General features: G+C 39.0%; 2 protein-coding genes across 3 annotated transcripts; both read right to left on the bottom strand.

The window, feature by feature from the left end:
• Nucleotides 1–1295: 1295 nt before the first annotated feature.
• LOC106922558 (uncharacterized) lies at nt 1296–5332 on the bottom strand. Of its 2 annotated transcripts, XM_088005412.1 has the most exons (7): nt 5199–5332; nt 3643–3738; nt 3394–3535; nt 3168–3276; nt 2707–2791; nt 2205–2396; nt 1296–1996 (listed from the first exon to the last, which is right to left on the bottom strand). In XM_088005412.1, exons 1-7 carry the CDS (start codon nt 5263–5265, stop codon nt 1869–1871), a joined length of 819 nt encoding a protein of 272 aa, XP_087861538.1. In that variant the 5' UTR covers nt 5266–5332; the 3' UTR covers nt 1296–1868. The 2 variants fall into 2 exon arrangements, with proteins under 2 accessions (XP_087861538.1, XP_014850566.1); XM_014995080.2 differs by having other exon boundaries at nt 1911–2396.
• Nucleotides 5333–12708: 7376 nt separating this feature from the next.
• Nucleotides 12709–23957, bottom strand: LOC106922559 (bMERB domain-containing protein 1-like). The gene is made up of 6 exons (XM_014995083.2): nt 23748–23957; nt 19028–19148; nt 16478–16551; nt 16036–16150; nt 15214–15284; nt 12709–14045 (listed from the first exon to the last, which is right to left on the bottom strand). The coding sequence occupies exons 1-6, from the start codon at nt 23911–23913 to the stop codon at nt 13933–13935; spliced, it is 660 nt and encodes a 219-aa protein (XP_014850569.2). The 5' UTR covers nt 23914–23957; the 3' UTR covers nt 12709–13932.
• Nucleotides 23958–24077: the final 120 nt, after the last annotated feature.

The following is a 24077-nucleotide window of genomic DNA, read 5'->3' as shown; positions in this document are numbered from 1 at the left end:
CAGCCTGAAAGAGTTTATGGGAACGAGAGAGCAGACCAGAGCCAGACAGCCGAGCAACTGATCCGCCTGTACATCCTGCTGTAAACACCGTCCTATCTGAGCTCTTCACAAGAAACTTGCAAAGGTAATAAAACGAAATAACACGGAGACATGAAGCAACACGGTCATATTTTTCTAAAAGCAGCAACTTTGAACCTGAACAGCTGAACCAGATCTCTGACACCAGAGCTGCGCTACTGTCAAGCTATGAGGCTTGTTGAGCTCAGTCAGGCTTCGTAAGTAAAAAGTCCGAACCGTAACCGAACCCCTTTAGTCTGACACTAACGACAATAAACACACATAATATACTTGAAAATTAGGTAAAAACATTGTCCGTTAGAATGTTTAGATACTTAAATAGCACATTTTACAAGAACAATGTCCGAGAATATTGCCTACTAGCATAAGCTAACGTTAATGTTAGCCACAAAGTTTAAGTAAAACTCACCTTCGTGTCAGTGAATGTATAACGAGGCGAACATCTTAAAACCTTTCTCCAGCTGACTTGTTGGGGCTTCGGATTGATGTACAAACATTGGCCAAGCACTGCAAGTACCTAATGTAAATGATATTTGTATTGGATCGGAAACAATCGAGCCGCTTTACCTCGAACGCGGAAGCTGAGGTGCAAAGAGCCCATTCATCGTTCAAGCTTGTGTTTACTGGTGCGGTTCAGAAAGGACCCAGCGTTTTCGGTGAGCTTGAGAAATTTCTTTGTGTGTTCTTAAAAGGCAAACACTTAGGGGTTAATCTCACACTGTGTTTGTTTTCCACATCCCTGCCCTTCTTTGTATCTCTTCAATAAATATATTTTCTTGTCACTTTATAATAAAATTATTTACCAAAAGGATTGCTGCAAGTCAATGACTCGATGCAATCTATTAGGTTTCTTAAGATAGAAAAGTTTTTAAAATAATTTGAATAATGAATCGAAATGGAGTGGCCTATTTGATCACTAGGATCGATTAAAATGACTTTTTTGTAACCTTGAGATGACATGTTATAAATTAAACTGAATTGAATTAAGATAATAGATGGATGTCTGAATGGATGTAAGGAAATGAAGAAAGAAATGGAGGTTTGCAGTAATAATGTAGACGTTTGCAAGGTGCGGTATGGGTGTAAAGAGTAACCAGCAGGGAACTAAGACCCTGGGGGACACCAGAGGAGATTTTACTGCAAATCTAGACTCTCTGAGGTCCAATAGAGAATTTTCCTGTGTGGTTCTAGTAAACATGAGACAAAAGGGGAAAAGATTCTCTTTAAGTTGGTGGTAACTTTCCTTTATCAGCATAACACTTGAAATAAACATTAGCAGCATGTTATCCAAAGCAGCGTAACACAAATATGAAGTCTTAAGATTAATATTATGGCTGCCACTAAAAGTAAAAAATAGGAGATCTTATATACTTTCACCTGAACTCAGCAGCTACATGTCTGTCTACAAACCCATCTTTAATGTTTTAATAAATAAAACTATGTGTACTGAAACTCTACAGTTTTCTGCAGCACAGTGTGTTCAGGTTTACATCATATTTAAATTCTCTCACAGTTTGTTAGAAAAAGCTGTGGCTCGGATGCATATATCCATGCAAAGGGCTCCAGAAACTCATGATTTTATCAGTTGAGGAACTTCATAACTACTTCTGTTCAGAGAGGTCAAGGCAACAGAACAATCCTGCCCTAACTTTTAATCTCGGCTCACTGTTCCTCTCTTCGATCTTCTCACTTCTAGTTTTACCGTCTTTCTTCCTCTTCACTGCAGTTTGCGCCGCCTTCCATGTTCCCACCCTCTGCCTACGTGTGCTGCAGGTGGTGGCTTCTCACTTTTAGCCTTTCAGCACTTTATCTTTGAGCAGGTCCAAAATGACCTGCCTCTCCTGGCTCTCCAGTTCAAACCGCCGCTCCCTCTCTTTTCTCTCCGCTTCCAGACGTTCTCTCTCCAGAGCGATCTTACCTGAAATGAAGAATGACAAACGGTTGTTTACTGACAAAGAACACATATTTTCATTCCAGTAACCATGCATGAGGTGATGAGTGAACAGAGCCACCACTTGGCACATTGTATAAAATGTTGAATTTTAACACTGAGCACAGACAAATCTTTGAACCCCCAATTTCTGATAAAGCAAAGCTGGAGTTAAATTCAGCAAAAGAAATCCCACTCCTCTGAATCTCCAGCTCTTCTCGACGTAGAGAAAGCTCCTCCTCCCGGAGCCGCTGCTCCGCCTCCGAGCGCTTCTCCAGAAAGCTCAGGATCTCTGAGTAGGTCTGGCAGCAACACTGGCAGGGCCGCTTGGCTGTGGGCGCCGCTGACAGCTCTGCCATGTGCTCACGCTCTTCTTCTGCTTCTGTAACTGCGAGACAAACGTTAGAACCAGGAGGAAACGGAGCAGGCAGGGATTATTCCAAAATATCTAAGAAACACAAAGAAAATATATAGGTGCTTCAGTTGAAGAGAAAGCTCCACATTTTTAAAAAAAGTCAACAAACACTTGATTTTGTGGACCAATCAGCTAGTTCTACAAATGTTTATATCAGATTTTTTGTACAGAGTCATATTGAATTTTTCACCCTTCTCGATATATCTCTGAAACATTTTTTTTAAATGTACAAAATAAAGGCCTTTACTTTGATGTGCTGCAAAGCGCAGTGAATCTGTATTACCTAAAGGGGGCAGCCGTGTGACGTTAGGCTTGTCTGGTTCTGTAAGAGTTAGTTCCTCTATTAGATGATTCCTTGGCTCTTCATCCTGAACATGACAGATAAAAAAAAAAGCTTTACAAACAAAACTATTTTTTTTTTTTTAATGTAGAATACATATGCCAACTCAGCTACATTTAGAACAGACACAGTTCAAGGTGATGATTAGTCAATTTTAGTTTATCTAAGTTCTAACTATTTCTGCATTTCAAATGAGTGTTTTGGACTGTAAGGATAAAAACAAAGGATAAAAACAGAGAGAAATCCTGAGCAGAGACATACAGATTATTCCAACTCTACATGGAAAAATGCCAGATGTTAGGAGCCTGGGCACCTCGAAACTTGAGACCTTTTTCTTACTGCAAGGCAAAAGTGCAAATTGTTAAAAATGTCTTATTACTGAACATGGTTCCACTGACGCTCACCTGATATTTTGCACCGTCACCACTGACCAGCAGCCCCTTCTCAGCCTCTAGCTCCAAAACCTCGTGGAGCAAATCTTCCTTTTGGGCATACAACTTCTCCGTTCCAAACCTGTGTTAAAAGCAAAGCACTCATTCCGGTAGCATGAGTTTGATAGCATGCCATGACACATGTTTGACATTCCCTTGTCAAACATTGCACTTACTATAGATATGAAAGTAAACCAACCTGCGCAAACTGGGAAAATCTTGTTTCTTGTAGTAGTCCAGCAGCAACATGGTCCTCTCCCGACATCTCCTGGCATCTACCTCGAAGCTCTCCTCCTGGAGGGCCGCGGTGATGATCTCCCCCACCCTGGCCCACATCCGCCCTGACAAAGCGAACGACAGCAGAACATAGCATATCAAATAAAGGCTGCAGTTTGACCCATGTTTGTGTTTACAGTAGAATAGTGTCTTCAAAGAAACAAAAACCCACCTGGCTCTTTAGAACCGAACGGGTTCTGGGCGATGACCTCCCTCAGAAGGATGATGTCATGCCTCGCCGAGAAACGCACCTGACGCTTTCGGGGCGCTGTGAAAGGGGCAGGAAATAGAAAACTCTTCAGTTAGAAGCAGAAATTATTAGAAGAACACGTTGTAGCATAATGGGAAAAGGTCTGGAAAAACAGGAGTTTTGTTTTGTGTCTTTGTGCACACTCTGAAAACACCATTCCCACCACGAAACATAATGGAGGCAGATCACGATTTTTCTTTTCAGCACTAATAGCAAGAAGAGGATTAAGTGGAGAAGCAGCCGAAATGTTCAGGTTCTCAAGGTTCTCCAGATGTTCACATTTAGAATGACAACCATTATAGTCATCCTTTTAAAAACATACAAAGCCTGTCTGCAAGTTCACCAGAATCCATGTAAAAAGAACTAAGCTAATACGTAGAAAGTCCTTTGGTCAGAGCATGCAAACGCAAACTGCTATAATTGTTTGGGGAAGCTAACACCATACAATGAACACACCATCCCCCCATGAAACATAATGCTGTAGGGATGCTTTTCATCAGCAGGGACAGGGAAACAAGTCAGAGTAAATGACAAGACGGTTGGAGCTAAATATAGAGCAATCCTAGAAGAAAATCTCTTAAAAGGTCTTGTGTGACTTGAATGGCATAAAGGTCCAAACCTAAATCCAGTTGAGAATCTCTGGTACCGCTTGAAAATTCAGGTTCCGATGAACAACCTAGTCATTCTAAAAAAAAAAAAGCTTAAGGAAAAAAAAACTAAAAAAAATCAGTTGCTACAACTCTAGAGCTAGCAGGGACATATCCAAACAAATCTGCAATGAGTTGCTACAAGGTTTTTATTCCAAAAATCTGGATAAATAATGGACTTTTAGGATTATTAATAGCAATTGTTAAATTATGTATTTGTTTCCTTCTACATAAGAGTTACACATTACTTTGTCTTGGTTTATCATATGAAATAAATACATTTTTGTGAATGAGTTGTGAAGAAATGTATTATTGTTTTTTACAAAGAACAATGCTGACTCACGCAATATAAAGAATTCAAACATTTTAAAAGTAATATAATAGTTGCAGATAATGTATGACGATCATAAATAAACGGCCTATGAAAATACAACTCTGCCAGAGTTTTGGCGCTTCAGCAAAACCACACTTCCTGGCTTCAAACTTCAGTAATGTGAGTCAGAGAGGGATCCAATCAGAAAAGCTTTATTTGATCCCTTCCCACTAACTTAGCACCACATAAGTGATTTTTAAGAAAAAGAGAAAACAGATCATGTTTGACAGAAAACAGCAGCTTGGCATTCTGTGTATAAGCGACTTGCAGATACAGAAGTAAAGCACTCAGCGTGAACAACAGCCAGTAACCCCACAGGGGCTGCAGCAGCAGCACTTCCACCGCGTCAGAGGAGGTGGAGCATCTGTGCACAAGTGCACCGAGGCGACTGCGGTGCTGGGCATGTTGGCGCTAGACCTCCCGAGACGCGCCAGGCGTGGAACTCTGAAAAATCTCACCGTTGTTGATCGGGACTTCCACCACCACCCGGTCCATGTTTGTGTTCGGCGCATCCGGGAACCGCATGACGCCGACAGTACACGTCCACTCACCAGTACAGGTTTCACTCTGACGTGTGAGCCAACTTGGCGGAGGAGCAACGCTCGTCTCTTGAACTTGTAATGATTTTATACGACCACAAGATGGAGCCCGAAAGCTGTTAATGACAGCGGGATCAAGCAGCACGTAATGTCTTGTGTTGCGCAGTGTTTAACGGACATCCACAACCTACATGACAACAAGCATGAGGACACACAAGCTCCAGAATTATGTCAATAAAATTGTATGTTATATTTTAATTGGATTATATTAAGTTCTGCTCACAGGGTTAACAGGTCCAGGAGTGTTAAACTTTGAAATATCTCTGCTTTGACGCACCTGAGTCAAATAAACAGGCCATTAGAAGGACTCTGGAGAACTAAACTACATACTCAGGAGGCAATTCTACCATTTTCAGGTGTGATGGACCAGGAACACTTTTAAAAGTGTCAGCATCCTTTTCTCTGGGCGACCTCCTCCAGTTCCTTCTGGGGGATCCCAAGGCCTTCCCAGGCCAGACAGGAAGTTCTTGTGGTTTTCCCAAATTTTCTTCCCGGCTGCTCTTGATCAGATGTCTGACCATCTGAATTCTTTCAACTTCTTTCATGACTTCTTTCAACTTGAAGGAGCAGTTGCGCTACATGCATTGGCTTCAACAGTCCAATAGAGCTCAATTGAAACTTCCTCAAACGGGAAAATCGCTTTAAAAATGTCAGAAAGGAAATCTACAAAACAGTGTGATGCTGTCACGTTAATATGGACCAAAATCTCAGAGAAAGTTTTTATATCTTTGCAAAATGTTTCAATAGAACTTAGAATAATGCCTGTAACCCAGTTTTTCACTAGTCATCCAATAAAGTGGCCAATGAGCATAAAATTCCATTAATTCAACTAGCACAGTTAAAGAGGGCCAACAATTTGCACATAATCTGTGACTACAGAACATTTCTTTGTAAATGTTGGGTGAAGAGTGAAGTTTATAACTAACATTGTATCTGGAGCCAAAATTTGGCCCTCTGTTCAACAAGCTTCTTGAAAATCTGATCTTGTAACAGGCACTCTTCCTCAACAGACGAGTGAATCTAAAAGATTGCTAAGAAAAGACAAGAATGAAAATGTTGCAATGGCCAAAAGTGCAAATGTTGACCTGGGATGGTAGATCGTTGAGAAAGCTGTGATTAATGAGAATTTAAAAAAAAAGAGCCAGTCAAAAGTACTGTACATTACAATTAAGGACCAACATAATCATAATAAAATGAAAAGAACCAAATGTAGTTCCACCAATTTCAAAATTCTGACATATTTCGTTTGACTTTGGTTTTGTTTTTATTACAAGGTGCACATATATTCTCCATAATGTAATTAAAGGAATTTAAATAGAGTCCTGCTTTATTATAGTTACGTAGTTAAGGGGAATAAGTGTGTGAAGCATGAGTCAGAGCAGTGAACGCCCTCTAACCTGTCAATGATGGTGAAGGTTTCCTCTGTTTAGAAGAGAAATGACAGCCGCCATAACAGTAAACCAGCAGGAAACAATGCATCACTCTGACACTGATCAGCTGAAGGTGGTCAGACAAAAAGAAATGAGTGCGATAAGAGCTATCTGCCTCTGCTGCATACAATATGTGTTGTGTAAGTACAACTCATCACCATGGTAATGCACATGAAAGAATAGGAAGCAGGCAAGCTCCAGCTGCCTGCAACCCAGCAGCTGCCAAACTCTCTGCTCAGATGTCAGTGGACTGTTAATTAGTCAGGACACACAGTCCTCGTCCTGCTGGGATCAAAGACTGTTTCCTGTAGGTGCTTCAGAGTAGAGCAACCAGTAAATGGACAGCATGAAGATATTTTTCTCCTACCTGCCTTTGACCATGCCGTTACCTTGTAACCTTAAAAAGGTGCCTAATATACCAATATAGGTACCTTTCTCTATTGGTATCTAGATCATATGTGTCAAAAAATCGAGATCAAACTCAAGATGATAGCTTTTTATGTGAGACTCCAGAGGGACAAATAAATAGGACCTTTAAGATCACCGTTTTGTGCTCAAGTATTATTTTATCAAATCAAAGCAGTTTTGTAACGGCATACTGTCAAGCTACATCAATCGGAAATTCGCTGAAAAAATCAACAGACTCCCACATTTTTTCCACCGGTTTAGCGCAAATAAACTTGTGAAATGGTTGAAAACACTGGGTTTAAGTGATGCTAACTCCCACCTGCAGGTGGCAATATGTCTCACTTCTGACCCGCGATTGATGTGGCGAATAACAGGAAGTCACATTTGCAGTCTTAAATGAGCACAGATATTTCTAAGTTAGCGCCTCAAAATCAGTGATTTTGATTGCAATAAAATCCCAAAAAACAATTACAAAATCCTGTAGGGACTAATCGGTGTTAAAAGATGTTCAATATGATTTTATTTTAAGAAGAACTTATCAAATGAGATAGTTATTTATTAATATTTTATCAGTTTTGTCAATAGGTCATTCTGGAACAACCGACCCTTTGAGAACATTCATGATGCTGATGTGACCCAATTAGTTTGACAGTCCTGCTCTAGAATATAGATGCTACGTTAGCATGAAGGGGCTGACCTATTATCACCAAAACACATTTACTATATCTGTACAAAAAACATTGGAAATGCACCACAGTGAACAGCCACATTTAGGTAAAGAGGAAGTTTTAGGTTTTCATGATGAATTGGTGCAAAAGTTACAGCATTGTTTATGATTTTCAACAGTTTTTCTTTCCATGTGGCATGAAATGAGGCATTGTACAAGTCTTCATATCCCTTAAACTGTGGTGTTCCCCACAGTTTAATGCTGCCATCCCAAGTTTTTTTTTTAGCAACCTGAATACCTTTGCAAAATACTCACCCTAGTGAATGTGTCAGTTTTGCTTTCAGCTTGGCATTGGAGCTATCGATAACATTGTTTTATTCTTAGCAAATAATAGCATCTATTTGATCAGTTCCTATAGTGATGAGTCATATGCTGTGTTCTGCATGACAAGCTGAAGTGATGGATCTCTGCTCAGAACCTGCAAACAATATTTTTCTGTGTACTTAATGTTTACTCCGCTGTAACAAGCAGACTTCTGTTTGAAAGCGATGGAAATTTGATCAGGGCCACCATTAGAAATAAATTCTCATACTGAAAACATGAAGGACTCGATGTAAGCTGAAAATCCAATCATCTGCCTTGTAACCAAGGAAGGACTGCAGATCGTGGCTTCTCAGATTAAGCTTGTAGTTATTCAACGTGTTTGGTATCCATGGCAGCCAGTGTTTGTTGGGGCCTTCGTATTTAGTTACACTTGTCTGCATCCTTGTAACTTCGTGCACATGCTATGTGAATAAAAGTCAGCTACACACTGTCTGCAAGGCGCAGACAGACACTCAACTCGTCCTCTTTAAAGTTTTTAACGAAAAAGAAACAAACAGGTCTTGAACTTGACAAACAGGAGGTATACAAAATAATAGGCAATAGAACAGCGAAATCCAGCAAGGGACAATAAAAAAATCTTAAATACTGTAATGTGGCAATAGAAAAAGATGAGCTAATCATAGGAAATGTGGTTCACCTGGGGCAAAGGGAAAGCAGGAAACTGGGGAAGGAGACCAATTAACAGAGCTAGAAACTAAAACGGAAAAAGACAGACAACAATCTAAGAGAAATAAATAGAAGCACAACATAAGCATAAGCTAAGAAATGAATGAAATATGTAGAAATACCCTAGCAACAATAATTACCATTTAGAAATAAAAGGAATATGGCAAGACCTATGATACATAAATAACTCAAAAGAAAATAATCCAACACATAAAAAAACCTAAAACTCAAAAGAAGCATCCTGTTATTAAATGAAGTAAAAAAGACAGACGACCATTACAATTTTGATTTTGAAACTTCCCAAATGTTTGATAATACTTGGAATACAAACCATAAGATGTGATATTTTATCTTCTCATCATGCAGGTCATGAATTCATGGTCATCTCCAGTGTTTTAATTTGACGTAATATAAATCTGGATGAAAGCTGAGACCTTGGGGTTTTTTTTCCAAGCCGAATGCAGGAGATTCAGAGTGAAAAACACTCAGAAAAATCTGAACAGTTAAATTTTTAATCTTATTCACAAGGTTTTTGTTTTTACCACTTTTATTTAAACAAATGTGTTTTTTATGCAATGATGCAAACCTGCTTGTTGAATATTTTAGAATTTTTCTGTTTAATTTTTCGGACCTGGTGATCTTCCTGGGGTTTGGGTGTTCTGGGAGGCCTTTGGATGACTGTGGCTCTGATCTCCTCCATGTCTGCCTCGAGTTCTGGGGAGTTCTGGTTGTGTTCCCCAATAGACTTGTCGATCTTCAGAGGGTTAGTAAATATACCAGAAATGCTCCTAAATATGACAGGTAAACAAGTACACACACATACTTTCTGTTCATTCGCTTCCTAAACAAACAAATGTAGGCGTGTGCAAAACCCGCAAGATGTGAGGAAGGTACACAGGACTGTGGAATCTGACTGACAGTCTTGACCTTTTCAACCACGAGTCGTCCTTATGGGAGTTCAGAGTAATTCCACCAAAGATGAGTCAGACGGAGGATGACGCTCCCCTCAAACACACACACAAACACACCCCCCCACACACACACACACACACACACACACACACACACACACTGCCCCTATCAATCTCTGCGTCCACTCCCCTCCTTTCTCTTTTCATCTCATCTACTTTACTTTCAGTCAGTTTAGCCTCTCTTCTTATTGCATCTGCATTTCCCTGTTATACAAAAACAGATTTTTGACTTTTGGAATTTCTGTCCACATTTTTGTTTCATCCTTTCCTTTTTTTTACTGCTGTGATGTTTTAAAAGCTCAGAAATGCTCTGCAGTTTGTTTATTGGTTACATGAAAATGAATGAACGAATGAATGAAGGGAAATGCTGCTAATATGACAACATATCTGCACTACACTGGCAAATAGAAACAGACATTTCTATGTGAAGTGTCATTGAACAGGCTGCTAGTGAGACTCTTTCTTGATATTACAAGAGACCATGTTTGCTTTAATTTCTTTAAAAGAAAATCATCAGTCGAGGATTTAGGATCACAGTTTCTACAGCTGTACTCTCAGCAGCAGCTCTGTGACTGTCTAATTATAGTACAGCGATGCAACTGATGAAATATCTCCAAAACCCACAAGGAAAGACGATTTTCTACACTTTCAAAAGTCATTATTTAAATAGCATCAACAATGAAACCACAACTGACATAAAAACAGTCCATATGCATGTATGCTATTTGATTGTGATGAATTGTGCTGATGTTTAGCTCATCTAAAGACACTATGTTAGAAATTGAGAGGTTTTCCCAGCTTACCTTTTTGTGCTTGGCAGGCTATATAGTCAAAACAAATCTGGATTTTGAGATTTTGTGTGGTAGATCAACACAAACACTGAGATTTATGCAAACACTTTTTATGAATCTTTAAGATGTCTTCAGCAGAACAACAATATATCTAACTCCACATTTTATGTATAACATGTCCGACGTCCAGCACTGCACCAAACATTATGTGAGGGACCCTGAAGTTAATCCACAATATAAAAAAAAAAACGACAAAATTGTCAGCTGCGTCTTTGTGATTTGTGCTTTTTCTGTCTGTATTTCATCGAAATCCTCCGTTTCACTGAATTGTCCAACTTTTTTCTTTCTTTTTCCTTTAGCTTCAAAGTTACTGAATGTATTAAACAGTTTCCATGGCAACTTGTATTCTGGGCAGTGGAAAACAAACACAATAAATTAGTTAGAGAGCATATGTCCCTGCAGCCCATGTACTGCTGCACTGTAGCATTTATAGAAAGAAACATGGTAATGACATGAAAAACATCGTCATTGGTTGAAAAATCTAACAATATGCACAGCTCTGATAAGAAGTTAATAAATACTCGTCATGGGCATGAACGCTCAACCAATTTTGGGCTTTTAATTTTTTTTCAAATCAACAAACAACCTCAATGATTTAAAAAAAGGAGTTTGAATTTAGCTTTTTTCAATGCAGATTTTCCATAATTTAAGTTATTTATACAAGATCAAATATATACACTCACTACCATTAAAGATCGTTCAGTAAAATACACCTTGATCACTGACTCAATGAAGACAATAAACAGTATTTGGCATAGTCTTTGCCAGAGTTGGAAGCATTGGTAACACTTTATTTGAAGGGGGGTGAATAAGACTGTCATGACACTGTCATAAACATGACATAACACCTGTCATGAACATGAATAAGCCTTCATGAATATTTATGACTGTTGTCATAAAGCGTCATTCAGTAAATTATGACACTTTTAATACAAAGTTGACATTATTCAAAATGTCTTTGTTATGACAACTTGACATTAACCAGGAAATCATTACTGTTTAAACTTTACCTTTAATAACATAAAGTTATCTAAGTTTTAAAGTGCAATCAGTAATACTTTTATAACAAATTTATATCAGTAATGATTTCCTGGTTAATGTCAAGTTGTCATAACAAAGACATTTTGAATAATGACAACTTTGTATTAAAAGTGTCATAATTTACCGAATGACACTTTATAACAACAGTCATAAATATTCATGAAGGCTTATTCATCTTCATGACAGGTGTTATGTCATGTTTATGAAAGTGTCATGTCAGCCTTACTCACCCCCCTTCAAATAAAGTGTTACCGAAGCATTTATTTAAACTGGTTGGTTTCCTGGCACAGTCATGGCTTTTGTGTAGGAAAACTTAGTATCCACGTTTCAACGCTGATTTATGGTGAAGCTGAAGAATTTCTCTCATCTTCATTAACATGCCTCCTCCATTAGAAATGCACCCGTATCACTGCGAGCAAATCAGGCCCATAGCATGACGCTACCTCCTCCATGTTTGGCAGCTTGGTGCAGCATTCTTATGTTTGAAAGTTAATTTAATTCCTTTTTGTTATAAATAATTATTTAAATTTTGCCCAACCATGTTCCATTTCTCCAGAACCCATCTGAGTCATTCATGTGAACACATGGCAATTTTAGTCAAGCTTGTTGCAGCTTGAGCTTCCGACTTTATCGCCAACCTTTTAGTCCGTAATGATGGAAAACCTGTGGACGGTGACACAGATGCTCCAGAAAGTGTTAGTTCATCTCTGGATGAAATCTTGGTGGCTTCTAAATTTTTCCTTAACACCCTGGCCCAGGGGTGACCCATTGGATCAGATGGCTGAAATTAATACACAACTGAGTATGAAACACAGGAACCTCTAGGTTAACAATAAGCCTGGGTAATGGCTGCAAATGTATGGGTTTAAATCTAGGCTTGTGCCAAGAAACAAGCTGGTTTCTTGGCACCTTTTCCTTTGAAAATGAAGTCTACCAATTGGGATAAGAAAAGTTACCAAATATCCTGATCAAATATTGATGGATATTACTTAAAATCCAGGCCTGTTGTCTGAAAGTAAACCCATGTTTATCTGATGACAACCATTTCTGATTAGAAAAGAAGTCAAACAACCAGAAGCATGAGCACAAAATGTGCACAACATTTGATCATGTGTGACTACAGAATAATAAAAGTCCAATTTGGGCTATGAAATTCATCATAATTGTTTAATCTATCACAAGCTAAAAAGAAGTTAAAACAAATCCTTAAAAGACCAGAATTTGAATGACATCGGCATCCATGATGAGTTGTGCTTAAACTTCCCGCGGGAACTTCCTGGCAATGAGCTAAAGAGCTGTGCAGTTGGCAAGCAAATAAAAAAAATATATATGTGTGCTTTATTTAAACCACTTTCATGTGAAATGTGTGGGCACTGAAGTGTGAGGTGATAAAGTTATACTGAGTCTGAAGGTAATGCAGCATATCAATTGAGTGTTGAACCATGACGGATGATACAAACCTGAGAGCAGCTCAGTACAGGGAGGCGTGTGTAGATATAGATATACATATATATATATATAGTTATATACAGCACTGGTAGATATCTAATTTCAACTTAATATGCAGACATTCAAAAGCAAATTAAAAAAAGCTGGAACTTCTGAGTCGACTTAGGTGTTGGAGGAAAAAGTGGAGCATAAAGACTCGGCTTCCTCTTTTATAAACCGGCGCTTTTTCAAAGGTCAAACCCGCGTTTGTCTGTCGCCAAACTGCACGCAGCTTTGTGCTGACACACCTCCGGGCCAGTTTCATCGCCATTATCTCCCAAACACTAATTATAAAGTTCTAGCTGCGTCCAGTCTGGCTTACTTGCTGCAAAATGGGAAACTCTTTGAAAAGGAGATGACAATTATCGGAGATGCACGAAAACTTTGAATATACAACTTGTGGCTGAGTCATGATGGTTGAGTCCAATTAGTGTGCACACGCCAACAGCTGCTGCCGGGCTTGGCTGCTCCGAGCCTTTAGCGCTGGGTATAAAAGAAAGTGTTTACAGTAGGTTACACCGGGATGAGAAGCACAGACATAAAGCAGAGGCAAAAATGAATATTCTGATCATTTTTGCAACAAAATAGTTTCCACAGATGTGCACGCCTCCGTCAGTGTCTCTCCGCGTCTCTTTCTCACACCTAATTGGTGAACTTGGTGTGCGAGTCTTTCGCTTTGGCTGCTGCCTACATGATGGAGCACGTAAAGCCACAGCACTCCTTCAGGAGGGTGAGGCCTGTCTTGGTGAAAGGGGAGGAGGTCTGCTGAGCTCTGGCTGGCACCCTTCTTGATGATGCACCTAAAATCCAAAACAAGTCGGATAAAGCAGGTCACCGCTCCGGATGTAACCAGGTCTCATGATATAAATACGCCATAATAACATGATTGGAATGATTGGTCCTGGAGAGTGCGATCTGTTCACTGCCTGCGTGTGGTGTTGTTTGGTGAGGTGAGCTGCTATCAGCCCCGGATATGAAGGTGAAAGAGGCAAAGACGTTACAAAAAAAAAAAAAAAAAAAATGGATGTACTGTAATTGCCCCTTCAAAGCTATTAAATGTTTCTCGTCACCCCCCGGCAGGAGCAGATGACATCAAGCAGATATTTTTCCTTTGCGACACTGTGGAGGAAATTTGAGCTGCTCGTCTTTTCAAGATTGCTTTGATTTCGCATCACTAAAAGATTTTCATTTTCCGTTTCTTTCATTCAGGAGAGAAATTGCTGGTGTGGTTTGGATACCCCTTCCACTTCACATTCCAAGTCTGCCTGACCTTACATCCACGAACTGATACCCGGACATTCTCCTTCGGGATTTTCTCCTTCAGGAGAGCAAAATTCACGGTTCAATCAAGTGGCATTATGCTACCGGAACCATGTTTGACTGCAGGTATGATGTTCTTTTTCTGAAATGACGTGTTAGTTTTGCTTCTGCTTTGTCAAGCCACAGAATATTTTTCCAAAAGTCATTCAGGTTCTTTCTTTCTTTCTTTCTTTCTTTCTCTCTTTCTTTCTTTCTTTCTTTCTTTCTTTCTTTCTTTCTTTCTTTCTTATGTTTTTGCAAGTGTGAGACTGGTTTTTTGTTTCCTTCTGATCAACTGTGGCTCTGTGAGAGAAGAATATGTCTTAAAATCAAAATGTTATAATTTGAATTTACTTCCTGCTGCATATCTATATTCCCCAGGGTAAGGAAACCATAGGTTGCTACTCAGGCTTTTTATTAGAGAATGTGACTCAAGTGTAAGGCAATTTGAGCAGCATACACACCTAGGAAAGCGCCGTATAAATTCAGTCTATTAGAACATTTTTGCCCCGTCTCCTTCTCACTGTTGAATCATGAACACTAATTTTAACCGAGACGAGTGAGTCCCACCAGACGTTAGACATTCTGGGTCTCTCCAGCTGTTGATGTATTTAGATGTCACATATATAATTTAATAACATAATTTCTCGTTTTTGCCTGCTTAAATACCTGATTTCTTCAAGTTTCTTGGCAATCTGGATTTCAAAAACTCTGCCATTTCTTTATCTTCTTCTTTTTCCCTGAAAACAAAATTGGGGTCACATGTCTGTTATTTATTTTTCTGGGTTAAATGTTTTTAAAACAAACAACATTGTTGGCCCTCAAAAAGGTTAAATGCATCATTCTGAAATGACCATTTTCAACAGCTCTCACAAAATGGTACCGTACAGACTAAAATATACAATAAACCAACATTTAAAGAAATATCTGTCTCCTCCTGTATTGATGCAATGATTTTCTGGCAGTTTGGCAAGAGGACAGTTCGAGTCATGTCAAACTATTGCTTCCCAGATTATTTCCTCCAACGGTAACAATAAGCCTTACACCCAAACACTTTTACATTTTTAGTTTCATCCCACACAAATCCACAAAATGACAGTCTTTCTCCCTGTGTCATGAAGCATGTAGGCATGTCTTAGCCAAGGTATTTGGAAATCCTTCCCATAAACGAGGCAGAGCTGTTGAGGTCCACAACTCTCCTCCTAATATGTTGATTGATTTGTTGCCTTACATATTCATGTACATGAAGTGAAGTGTGCAAATCTCCAAAAATCATCATCTTCCCCTTTCTTACGTTTTTGCTCCTGTCAACGAAAATGTGTTTTTGAAGCTTCTTCCCCTTTGGGAAGCTCTGTGTTGCATGTATTGTGTGTTCTTTGCATCTTATATTTAGCTTGATCTATTCATTGCATTTTATCCGTCACTTTCCAATACATCGGATCGGACAACAACAGAATGCGTTAACAGGTTCCTATAGAGCATGACACACACCTGAGGCGTTCAAACTCAACATCATCCACTAAGAAATCTCTGGTCTCCACCAGCTTGTGAATCTGGTGCAGCAGCTCTTCCTCCTTCTGTCGGTCTTCGTTGGACTTGTCCTTATCTAGAGTACAAACACAATTTGGTAATAATGGTGTGGATTTGACTTACTGTGAGTTTCTGCTCGAGAAAAACTTTTGATTTCCTTTGAAAAGAACCTCAGATTGGAGTGATGGTACAGACTGTGCTGAAAACTCTGAGAAATTTGAGTCCGGGGGGCAAATGAGGGTGTTATTTCATGACTGTTTGACCAACAGATTTGTTGTTGCATTTAGGTTTACGTATGAATTCGACAAAAACATATCAACATTTGAAGATTTAATTAAAGAGACTACACCTAAACCTATTTTTTTCTCCTTTTTGACCATCATATAGTGTGGAGGTCTCCTACCTGGTACAGACACCAGTTTGTGAAGCTCCTTCTTCAGTCGAGTAATCTCTTTACACAGCTGAATGTCATCCATCCTGCTCAGACATGATAACATGGAAGAAAGACACACACCGTTCAAATCTGTGCTGCACACTGTACACAACGGCATCACATTTTTAATCACGGTGACTTCCAAGTTTCTATGCAAGCAGCTTATCAACGCCGGCAATCACTTCATCCAGGGTCGGTAATTACCTTCCAGCTTTTTTTTTTTTTTTTTTGTAGATTCTCATGCATTTCACAATCTTCATGCAAAGTAGGGAGGAGATTATCAAGGAGTCTCTGTCTTACTGACAGCAGTGTGAAAATGTCAGACAGCCGTGTCAAAATGGCAGCAATAAATAGGTATGATTGGCACCGAGAACCAGGTCTTTGAATCTGCTGGAACCGCTGGACATGTCTAACTCATCGATGGACGCAGAGCAGCCTTTACTCATTCAGGTGACGTGAGTTGAAAGCTGGACTGGAAATCTGTCGGAGCTGACAGAAGACCTCTAAAAGAAGCTCTTGATGATTTTTTTAAAACATTATTTAAAACTCAGCACAGAAACAGGGAGGAATTCCTAAAAGGAATGAGAGCTGGGCGGAAATGCAGGCTGAAGGCTGTGGCACCACGTCTACCTGGATCGTTTCCACTTCTTTACGCTCCGACTTTCATGGAACCGCTGGACGATTAGTGACACTGAGGTGAGGTGGGAGACCCTGCATACGCTCACACACTATCACACAAATTTATCTCTGTCGTCCGAGCCGGGTCCGCTCCTCGGCTCTCGTCCTGTGGATTCTCCAGATCTTTAGGGAGAAATGGCAGCGCGGTCAAGGAAACATGGAGTTCATCCCTTCCTGCCCCCACTTTTCCCTCACGTTCCCTCTCCGCTCTGAATGTTGCTGCTGTCTATCTACATCAGGAGCGTATGAATAAATATCCATGCATTAGCCTGCACAGTGGAAGGAAAAGTGGAGCCACTGAAATCTGAAAAGAGGGCTGTGTGAGTGAAAATGAAAGAGCAGAAGACGGTGGTAACAGTGAAATAACAGCGCGCTGGCTGCAATGCTGACCGGCTTCAAGCACGATATGTTCAGGGAGGCCCATATTTAATCGCATTTCCAGTTTTTATGAGAACAGAGCAGGTAAGCTGCTTCAAGTTAGAATAACTGTCCAAATGAAGAGAGTGATTAATAAAATAGTGACAACTTTAACACCTATAATCCTTGTAACCCAACTTTTATACATTTATGAGTTTACCTTTAAATGAGACTGTGCCTTTAGCAGGAAATGCTTTATGTTAATTTCTCAGCACGTGTTTCACACAGGAGGATAAACGATGAAGCACCATCTCCTACCTACGTTTCCTGTGTAAATAATCATCGGTACTTGTGTAATTAACAATAAATCTTAACTACTGTTGAACAGCTTATGAAGGTAGAGATCCACTTTGGTCTGAACCATCTTGATTCACCCTCTAAGGACATCTCGTCTGGATTTACACTAAATTAAATGCATAATAAGTGATTAAAAGCTTTAATAAAAATAAGTTTTCATTTAAAGGGTTTCTATGAGGGCCAATTTAGGACATTTAGATGTATTTTAGGATAACTATATAGCTATATAAATTCTGGAAAATTAACCTAAGTTACCCTTCATATATGTACAAATGTAACAATTTGAGGACACAATCATTTGAGGGGGAGACTGTTTGCTGCGTGGCCTCGTAGTTTTGTTACCACTAGTAACACTCTCAAATGAATACCGTGGGTGTATTTTTTATTTAAAAAATAAAAAGAAATGAGAAATGAAAGGAAATGTAAGAGTTTTAAAAAAACTGTATGCATTTTTTACTTTTTATTTTCTAAACATGATGCTAAATCGAAGCCTAAAAAGGACATTGCAAAAAACCTTATTTAATTTAATTAGTCCATAACACTTTTGACCATCAATTCAGTGGATTCCTAAACCTGTTCCTCCTGTCCAGAGTTGCAGAAGGAGGAATTGTACAGATTGGAGTGCCAGGATCGGGCTGAGCGGATTTGGAAGAGGAAGTGAAGCATCGTCAGGCATCATGGAAACTGAATGTGAACGCTCAAAGTGATGGAGAGCTGCAGTTCACCAACAAACACCTGCTTTTATTCCTGGTGGCTTTACAGAGTGACTTTCCTCAGAAGCAGCAAATTAAAAGATTCCTTCTGCCTTTCATCCCTCATGCTGACCTCCCTTTGAGGTCTGTTGTTGTTCTCAGCAGAATCAATCTCAGAGAAAGCACCACAATGTTTCACAGCACTGAAGATTTTGTTATGCACTAAACCAATTATTTTGAGTATTTTTTTATCGACTGGGTAGATTACGCTGAAAAAAATCAGATGAAGTAAAAAGAGTAGAAATTATCTTTAAAAAAAATGCAATAAATGGGATAGAATGTGTAAATAATGTTTTGCTCGAATAAAAGGAAAAAAAATCACTTTAGTTTCTTTCCTTTAAAAAATGTTAATAGCTAGCCGTAGGGATCCACTTACATGTATCTGAGCTCTGACTCCCTCCTGACCAGGATGTCCCTGATCCTCTCAATCTTGAAGAGCTCCCCCTCAATGTCATCCACAGTAATGGTGGAGTCCGCCATGGACACCACATCGTCCTCTGGAAGAGAGGAGGGAAAAGTCTTATCGCTGGAAAAAGGAAAAAAACTTACATAATGTGTCATGGAGTATTAGAGTTGCTGTTTTTATCGGGGGAGTTTAAAATTGTTTCAATTACCGCTCACAGACAGGGTGGGTAATACAGTTTTCAAAAATAATCAACCCTGGCACTGCATAACAATAACCCAGTATGAATGTGCATGTTAAACAGCTGCAGCAGGTGGAGTTGGGAAATTGCTCCGCGCTGCAGAGCAGAGAGTCACAGTCAAATCCCAGTTTGTCAGTGACTGGCGCTGTGCAAGTGTGAGCCGTCACTCACACTTGCACATGCAAACACACACACACACACACACACACACACACACACACACACACACGACCGCACACAGAAATTGCTTAATTGCAAAAAGCCAAGGCAATAAAGCTGCACACTGCGTCTGCACAGGCGTTCTGCTTCAAAGGTTCTCTGTTAATACTAAGTTGTGAATTACAATAATTTGTACGGACGCCCATTTTTTTACACCGAGTGCTCTTCTGTATTAATACATACTGACCGAAATGAGTGGTTATTATAAGGAGGAAGCAAATATTGGGTAGTGGAGATCAAATCAAAGTTTGATCATGAAGGAGGAGTTTTTTTTCTTCTAGTGTAAAAGGGCAAACCACGCTCTGCTGCAGCCTGCACCAATCACAGACTGAACCATTTATGATGGAAATAACATCAAAACGGATGCCGATCAAAACACCCTGCATTCTGTACTTTAAACTGTTCACAATTAGTGAACGATCATCCTAACAAGTATCAACTCTATGAGCGATTGTAGTGAATAGAGTCGACTGCCATGTTGTGAGATCAGGTTCCCACTTCTTCTCCTTTTCGCTGCTCAGCTCTCACTCTCACTGGCTCCTTCCTGCTCAGAACTTTGCTTTGATTGACAGAATGGCGGCTTGTCTTTTTTAAAAACAGGACAAATACAAAGAGAAAAAAAAAACAGAGGAGGAACTGCATCAGCTCATCCATCCGCCGTGCCGTTCTATTTATTTGAATGCCAACCTGCACTGAGGAAATAGTTTGGTTACTGAGTTTGGTAATGGCTCTGTCTAGTAGATTTGCTAGCAAGGTTCTGTTCATTTGGGGTTTTTTTTTGTTAAATAAAAATGAAAAGTTTGATTAAAATATTACACAAAACTAACAAGGCCTGCTTTCATAACAGAACAAATGCATAAAAACGAAAGGAAAGAATAAAGCTTCTCATAAAAATACTATGCAAAAGGATTTATTAACACCAAAAACATTCATATTCGCTAAAATACGAGGCTATAGATTAACAACCATTCAGGAGTCAAAAGAGCCAAACTTTCCCTCCCTCGGCTTCTGAACAACTTTTTTTTTTTTAAAAGAAAGATTATGCCACAGTTACTCCTGTCACATTTGTTACTAAAACCAAATTTAAAAAGAAAAACGTTGGTTAAAAAAAACTGCCTCACATCTAATAGTGGTTACTACAGTATTTATATTCACTTTGTAATCATTACCAGTATCTATTAATGTTTATATTTTATTATCTCCCCTTAGATTTGATACATTTTTCAGCACCTTTTGATAAAGAAATTCATGCTAGATGCTTAAAGGCTCGTGACAAAAGCCCAGACTGAGCAATTTCAGGAAACCATGTCTTCCTGTGTGTGAATTGATTCATCGAGCAGCTTCGGCTAGCCGGCTGTAGAGAAGGACGCCAACAAGTAACACCAATATCACCTCACTTTCTGACTCTCTCGAGCCCTTAATACCTTTTTATTTACACACGTCACTGTTCAGCATAGCTTCTAGTATGTCATCTCCATTCAAGTCACACCGAGCCTTGATCGAGGTACAACTGGGGTTTAAAGTGCAGCAAAGGCACTGCTTTGTAGTAAAAAGGCAGAACAGGAGTGTGCAATACTCAGTGAAATTAGATCTGTGGGACTCAAGGCTGCCAGCAGAAGCTCTGAACAATGCATTAACAGTACTTCATGATAAGCATTAGAGCAAACTGGCAAATATTTGCTGGAATGGAGTCTTCATTCTTGTAATTTACAGCTGCAGTCCATGACACATAAACGTTGGGCTGTGAGAATGAAAAACGCGATCAAACAAACAGATTGTAGGCCACTCTGAGAAACCTGGTTAATGCTAAGTTGTTGTAAGGATTCCCCTTCACCGTCTTAGATTAGAAACACACAACTTAAATGTTATTGAGCTGACAATCAAATGGTCTTTACCAGACTGACAGCGGGTATTTATGAAGGACAAAATACGTGGCCCAGTCAAAGTACAGGAGAGAAGATGACTTGAAATTGGATTTTCTCTGATAGTCACTAGCCAACATTTCCGATTATTTAAACAATATTTCGTCATCATTTCACAACTCACTGGATCTGTACGTTTTCATGAAAGAGAACTTTTTATGATTTGATTCGGACCGATATAGCTAAACAGAATTAAGATAAGGTACAATATTGGATAAGCAGCTTTAGTGAATTTCAGAATACATTTTATTGAAAATGACACAATTATATCGTTAGTATGTCAATAAATAAAATAAGATTCTGCGTGCAGAAAAGGCAATGAATGAAATTTACACACATGGATCATCTGAGAGAGAAAATAATCTGATCTCTTGCTCCTTCAAAAGCATAATTTTCCAATGTAGAGATGATAAACATGTTAGTTTATTATAAAGACTACATAAGCATATGCATCAGACATCCTGGTGTCACACATTATACTTAATGATGTATACTACTGGAGACAGCATGCTGTACTGCAGAGGCTCTGGAGACCAGGTAATATTGTCACTGAGCAGTTATGAGTCATCACCAGACCTTTCTGAAATACTCGCTGCTTCATCCTCACTCACTCTCCCTTTACCATTTCCTTTTCCTCCCTAATGTCACCCCGTAGCTCCGTTCTCAATGCAAACTCCTGCAAATATCAGTGACTCTAGTGAGGCCAAATGAAATCATTTTCATAACTCTATAGCTCTCATTAACATGGCTGTACTTTGATTTGAGCTTTCTGTGATCGATGATCTTGAGATGAAAAATATACTGGATGGGGAAAATATATATATATATATATATATATATATATATATATATATATATATATATATATATATATATATATATATATATATATATGAAAAAGAGCATGAAGTGATAGCTTCCACTGACAGAGTTACAGCATCATCAGGAGACATGTTTGATCATCAACGTTAAACTGCAATAGAAAACTTTGTTTAAGTTTATGAATATGATTTAGTTACAACTTGTTGTCAGGAAGAATTTTAAAACAGCACAACATAAAACATTTAGACATTTAGGACTCATAACATGAGGTATATATGAACAAATAAAAAGCTTGCAAATGGAAAGTCATGTTAAATATAATCTGCATTGTTTTATAGGGCTGTACTGAAGTAATTAGACCCCTTGAAGTCAATTATATTTTTGTTTCATTAAATATCAAATGCCAGGGTAATTGGGGGGCATTTTGTCACAAACCAACACAAACTAATGCATATTTGTGTACAAGAAGAAAAATGATAGATAAATGGAAAGAAAATTTGACATATTTCACAAGTTATTTGTGTTCAGCCCCTAAATTTGTTCTTTTTTTTTTTTTTTTCAAAATAACTCAAGCTCAGTCATCAACTATTTCATTCTAACTCTGATTGTATATTTGGATCATTGTCCTGTTGGAAGGTGAAACTCCGGCCCAGTCTAAAGGTTTTTACAACCTCTAACAAATTATGTTCCGATATTGCCATCTCTTTAGCTCCATCCATCTTCCCGTCAACTCTGACTCTACTGAGAGAAAAAAAAACAACACATTTCCGAAGGATGATGCTGCATCACCATGGCGATGGTATATTCAAAGTGATGCAGTGTTTTTTTTATTCCAACCATTTTAACTATGTTACATATACATTTTGCATGTAAGTCATAAAAGGTTTAGTTTGCTTCTTTGTATTCTAAAACCTGCTTGCTCACCGTTGTTGTCTGAAAACCTCCCAAGTGAAATGGCTTTTTGTTGAATTTGTCAAAAAAGTTCAAAAGTTGAATTAACACATTTGCAGGGCACTATATAAAGAAATGTTTTAGCAATAAGCAAAACGAGACAACCCTGTTTATATCATCCCACAAGAAGCGTAACTTATTGTTTTACAAACCAAGTGGCTGGACTATAAAGTCAGTTTACAGATTATCTGTAAACTGACTCGAAAGACACCTGCGGATTCTTGACATTTCCAGAGCTGCAGCTGTTAGAAAAAAAAACGTGTCAATTGTACTGTGAATTTAAAAAAAGATGTCCCTCCGCAAAAACAGTTAAAAAAAAAAAAAAAACACTCAACCTTCCCAAACAAACTAGAAAATGATAAATGCTATATACAATTACACTGAAGTCAATATTCAACTGTTCAGTACTTGTTAAATTGCATTCTACAGTAATGCTTTAGGAGTCAACAGTGCTATTCAATGTGACACCATATATGTACACAAAGGTCAGATTCAGCCCAGTCAATAGAGACAGAAGGATAAGTTTTAAAAAAAAGACCTGTTTTTTTGGCGTCTCCGCTCCATGTGGTGTGCTCCAGCGAACCATACTGGTGAGCGGATCCTTGCTTCTTCTCCATCGGTGCTGCAGCTGCTCTCCGGTAGCAGCAGCAGAGAACTACAGGGGAGGGTCTTGCAGGCGGATTGTTGATGTATTTGTGAGTCATCAGCTGTTAGTCACTAACGCACGGAGGGAGGCAAAGGCGGCAAGATGTTCCATAGGTTACCCTCCAGCTCTGGCAGGAGAATGCTAATGTGCCAATGTGTTTCAAACAAACAGCGCCATCTGGCGACCTCTGGACAGAATTACAGCAGCCAACGCATAAACGTA

Source organism: Poecilia mexicana, unplaced genomic scaffold, assembly GCF_051168715.1.
Source record: "Poecilia mexicana isolate PSO_F unplaced genomic scaffold, ASM5116871v1 scaffold_1, whole genome shotgun sequence".
Lineage (NCBI taxonomy): Eukaryota > Metazoa > Chordata > Actinopteri > Cyprinodontiformes > Poeciliidae > Poecilia > Poecilia mexicana.
The sequence above is the reverse complement of the archived record's forward strand: the minus strand, read 5'-3'. Positions and strand labels throughout refer to the sequence as shown.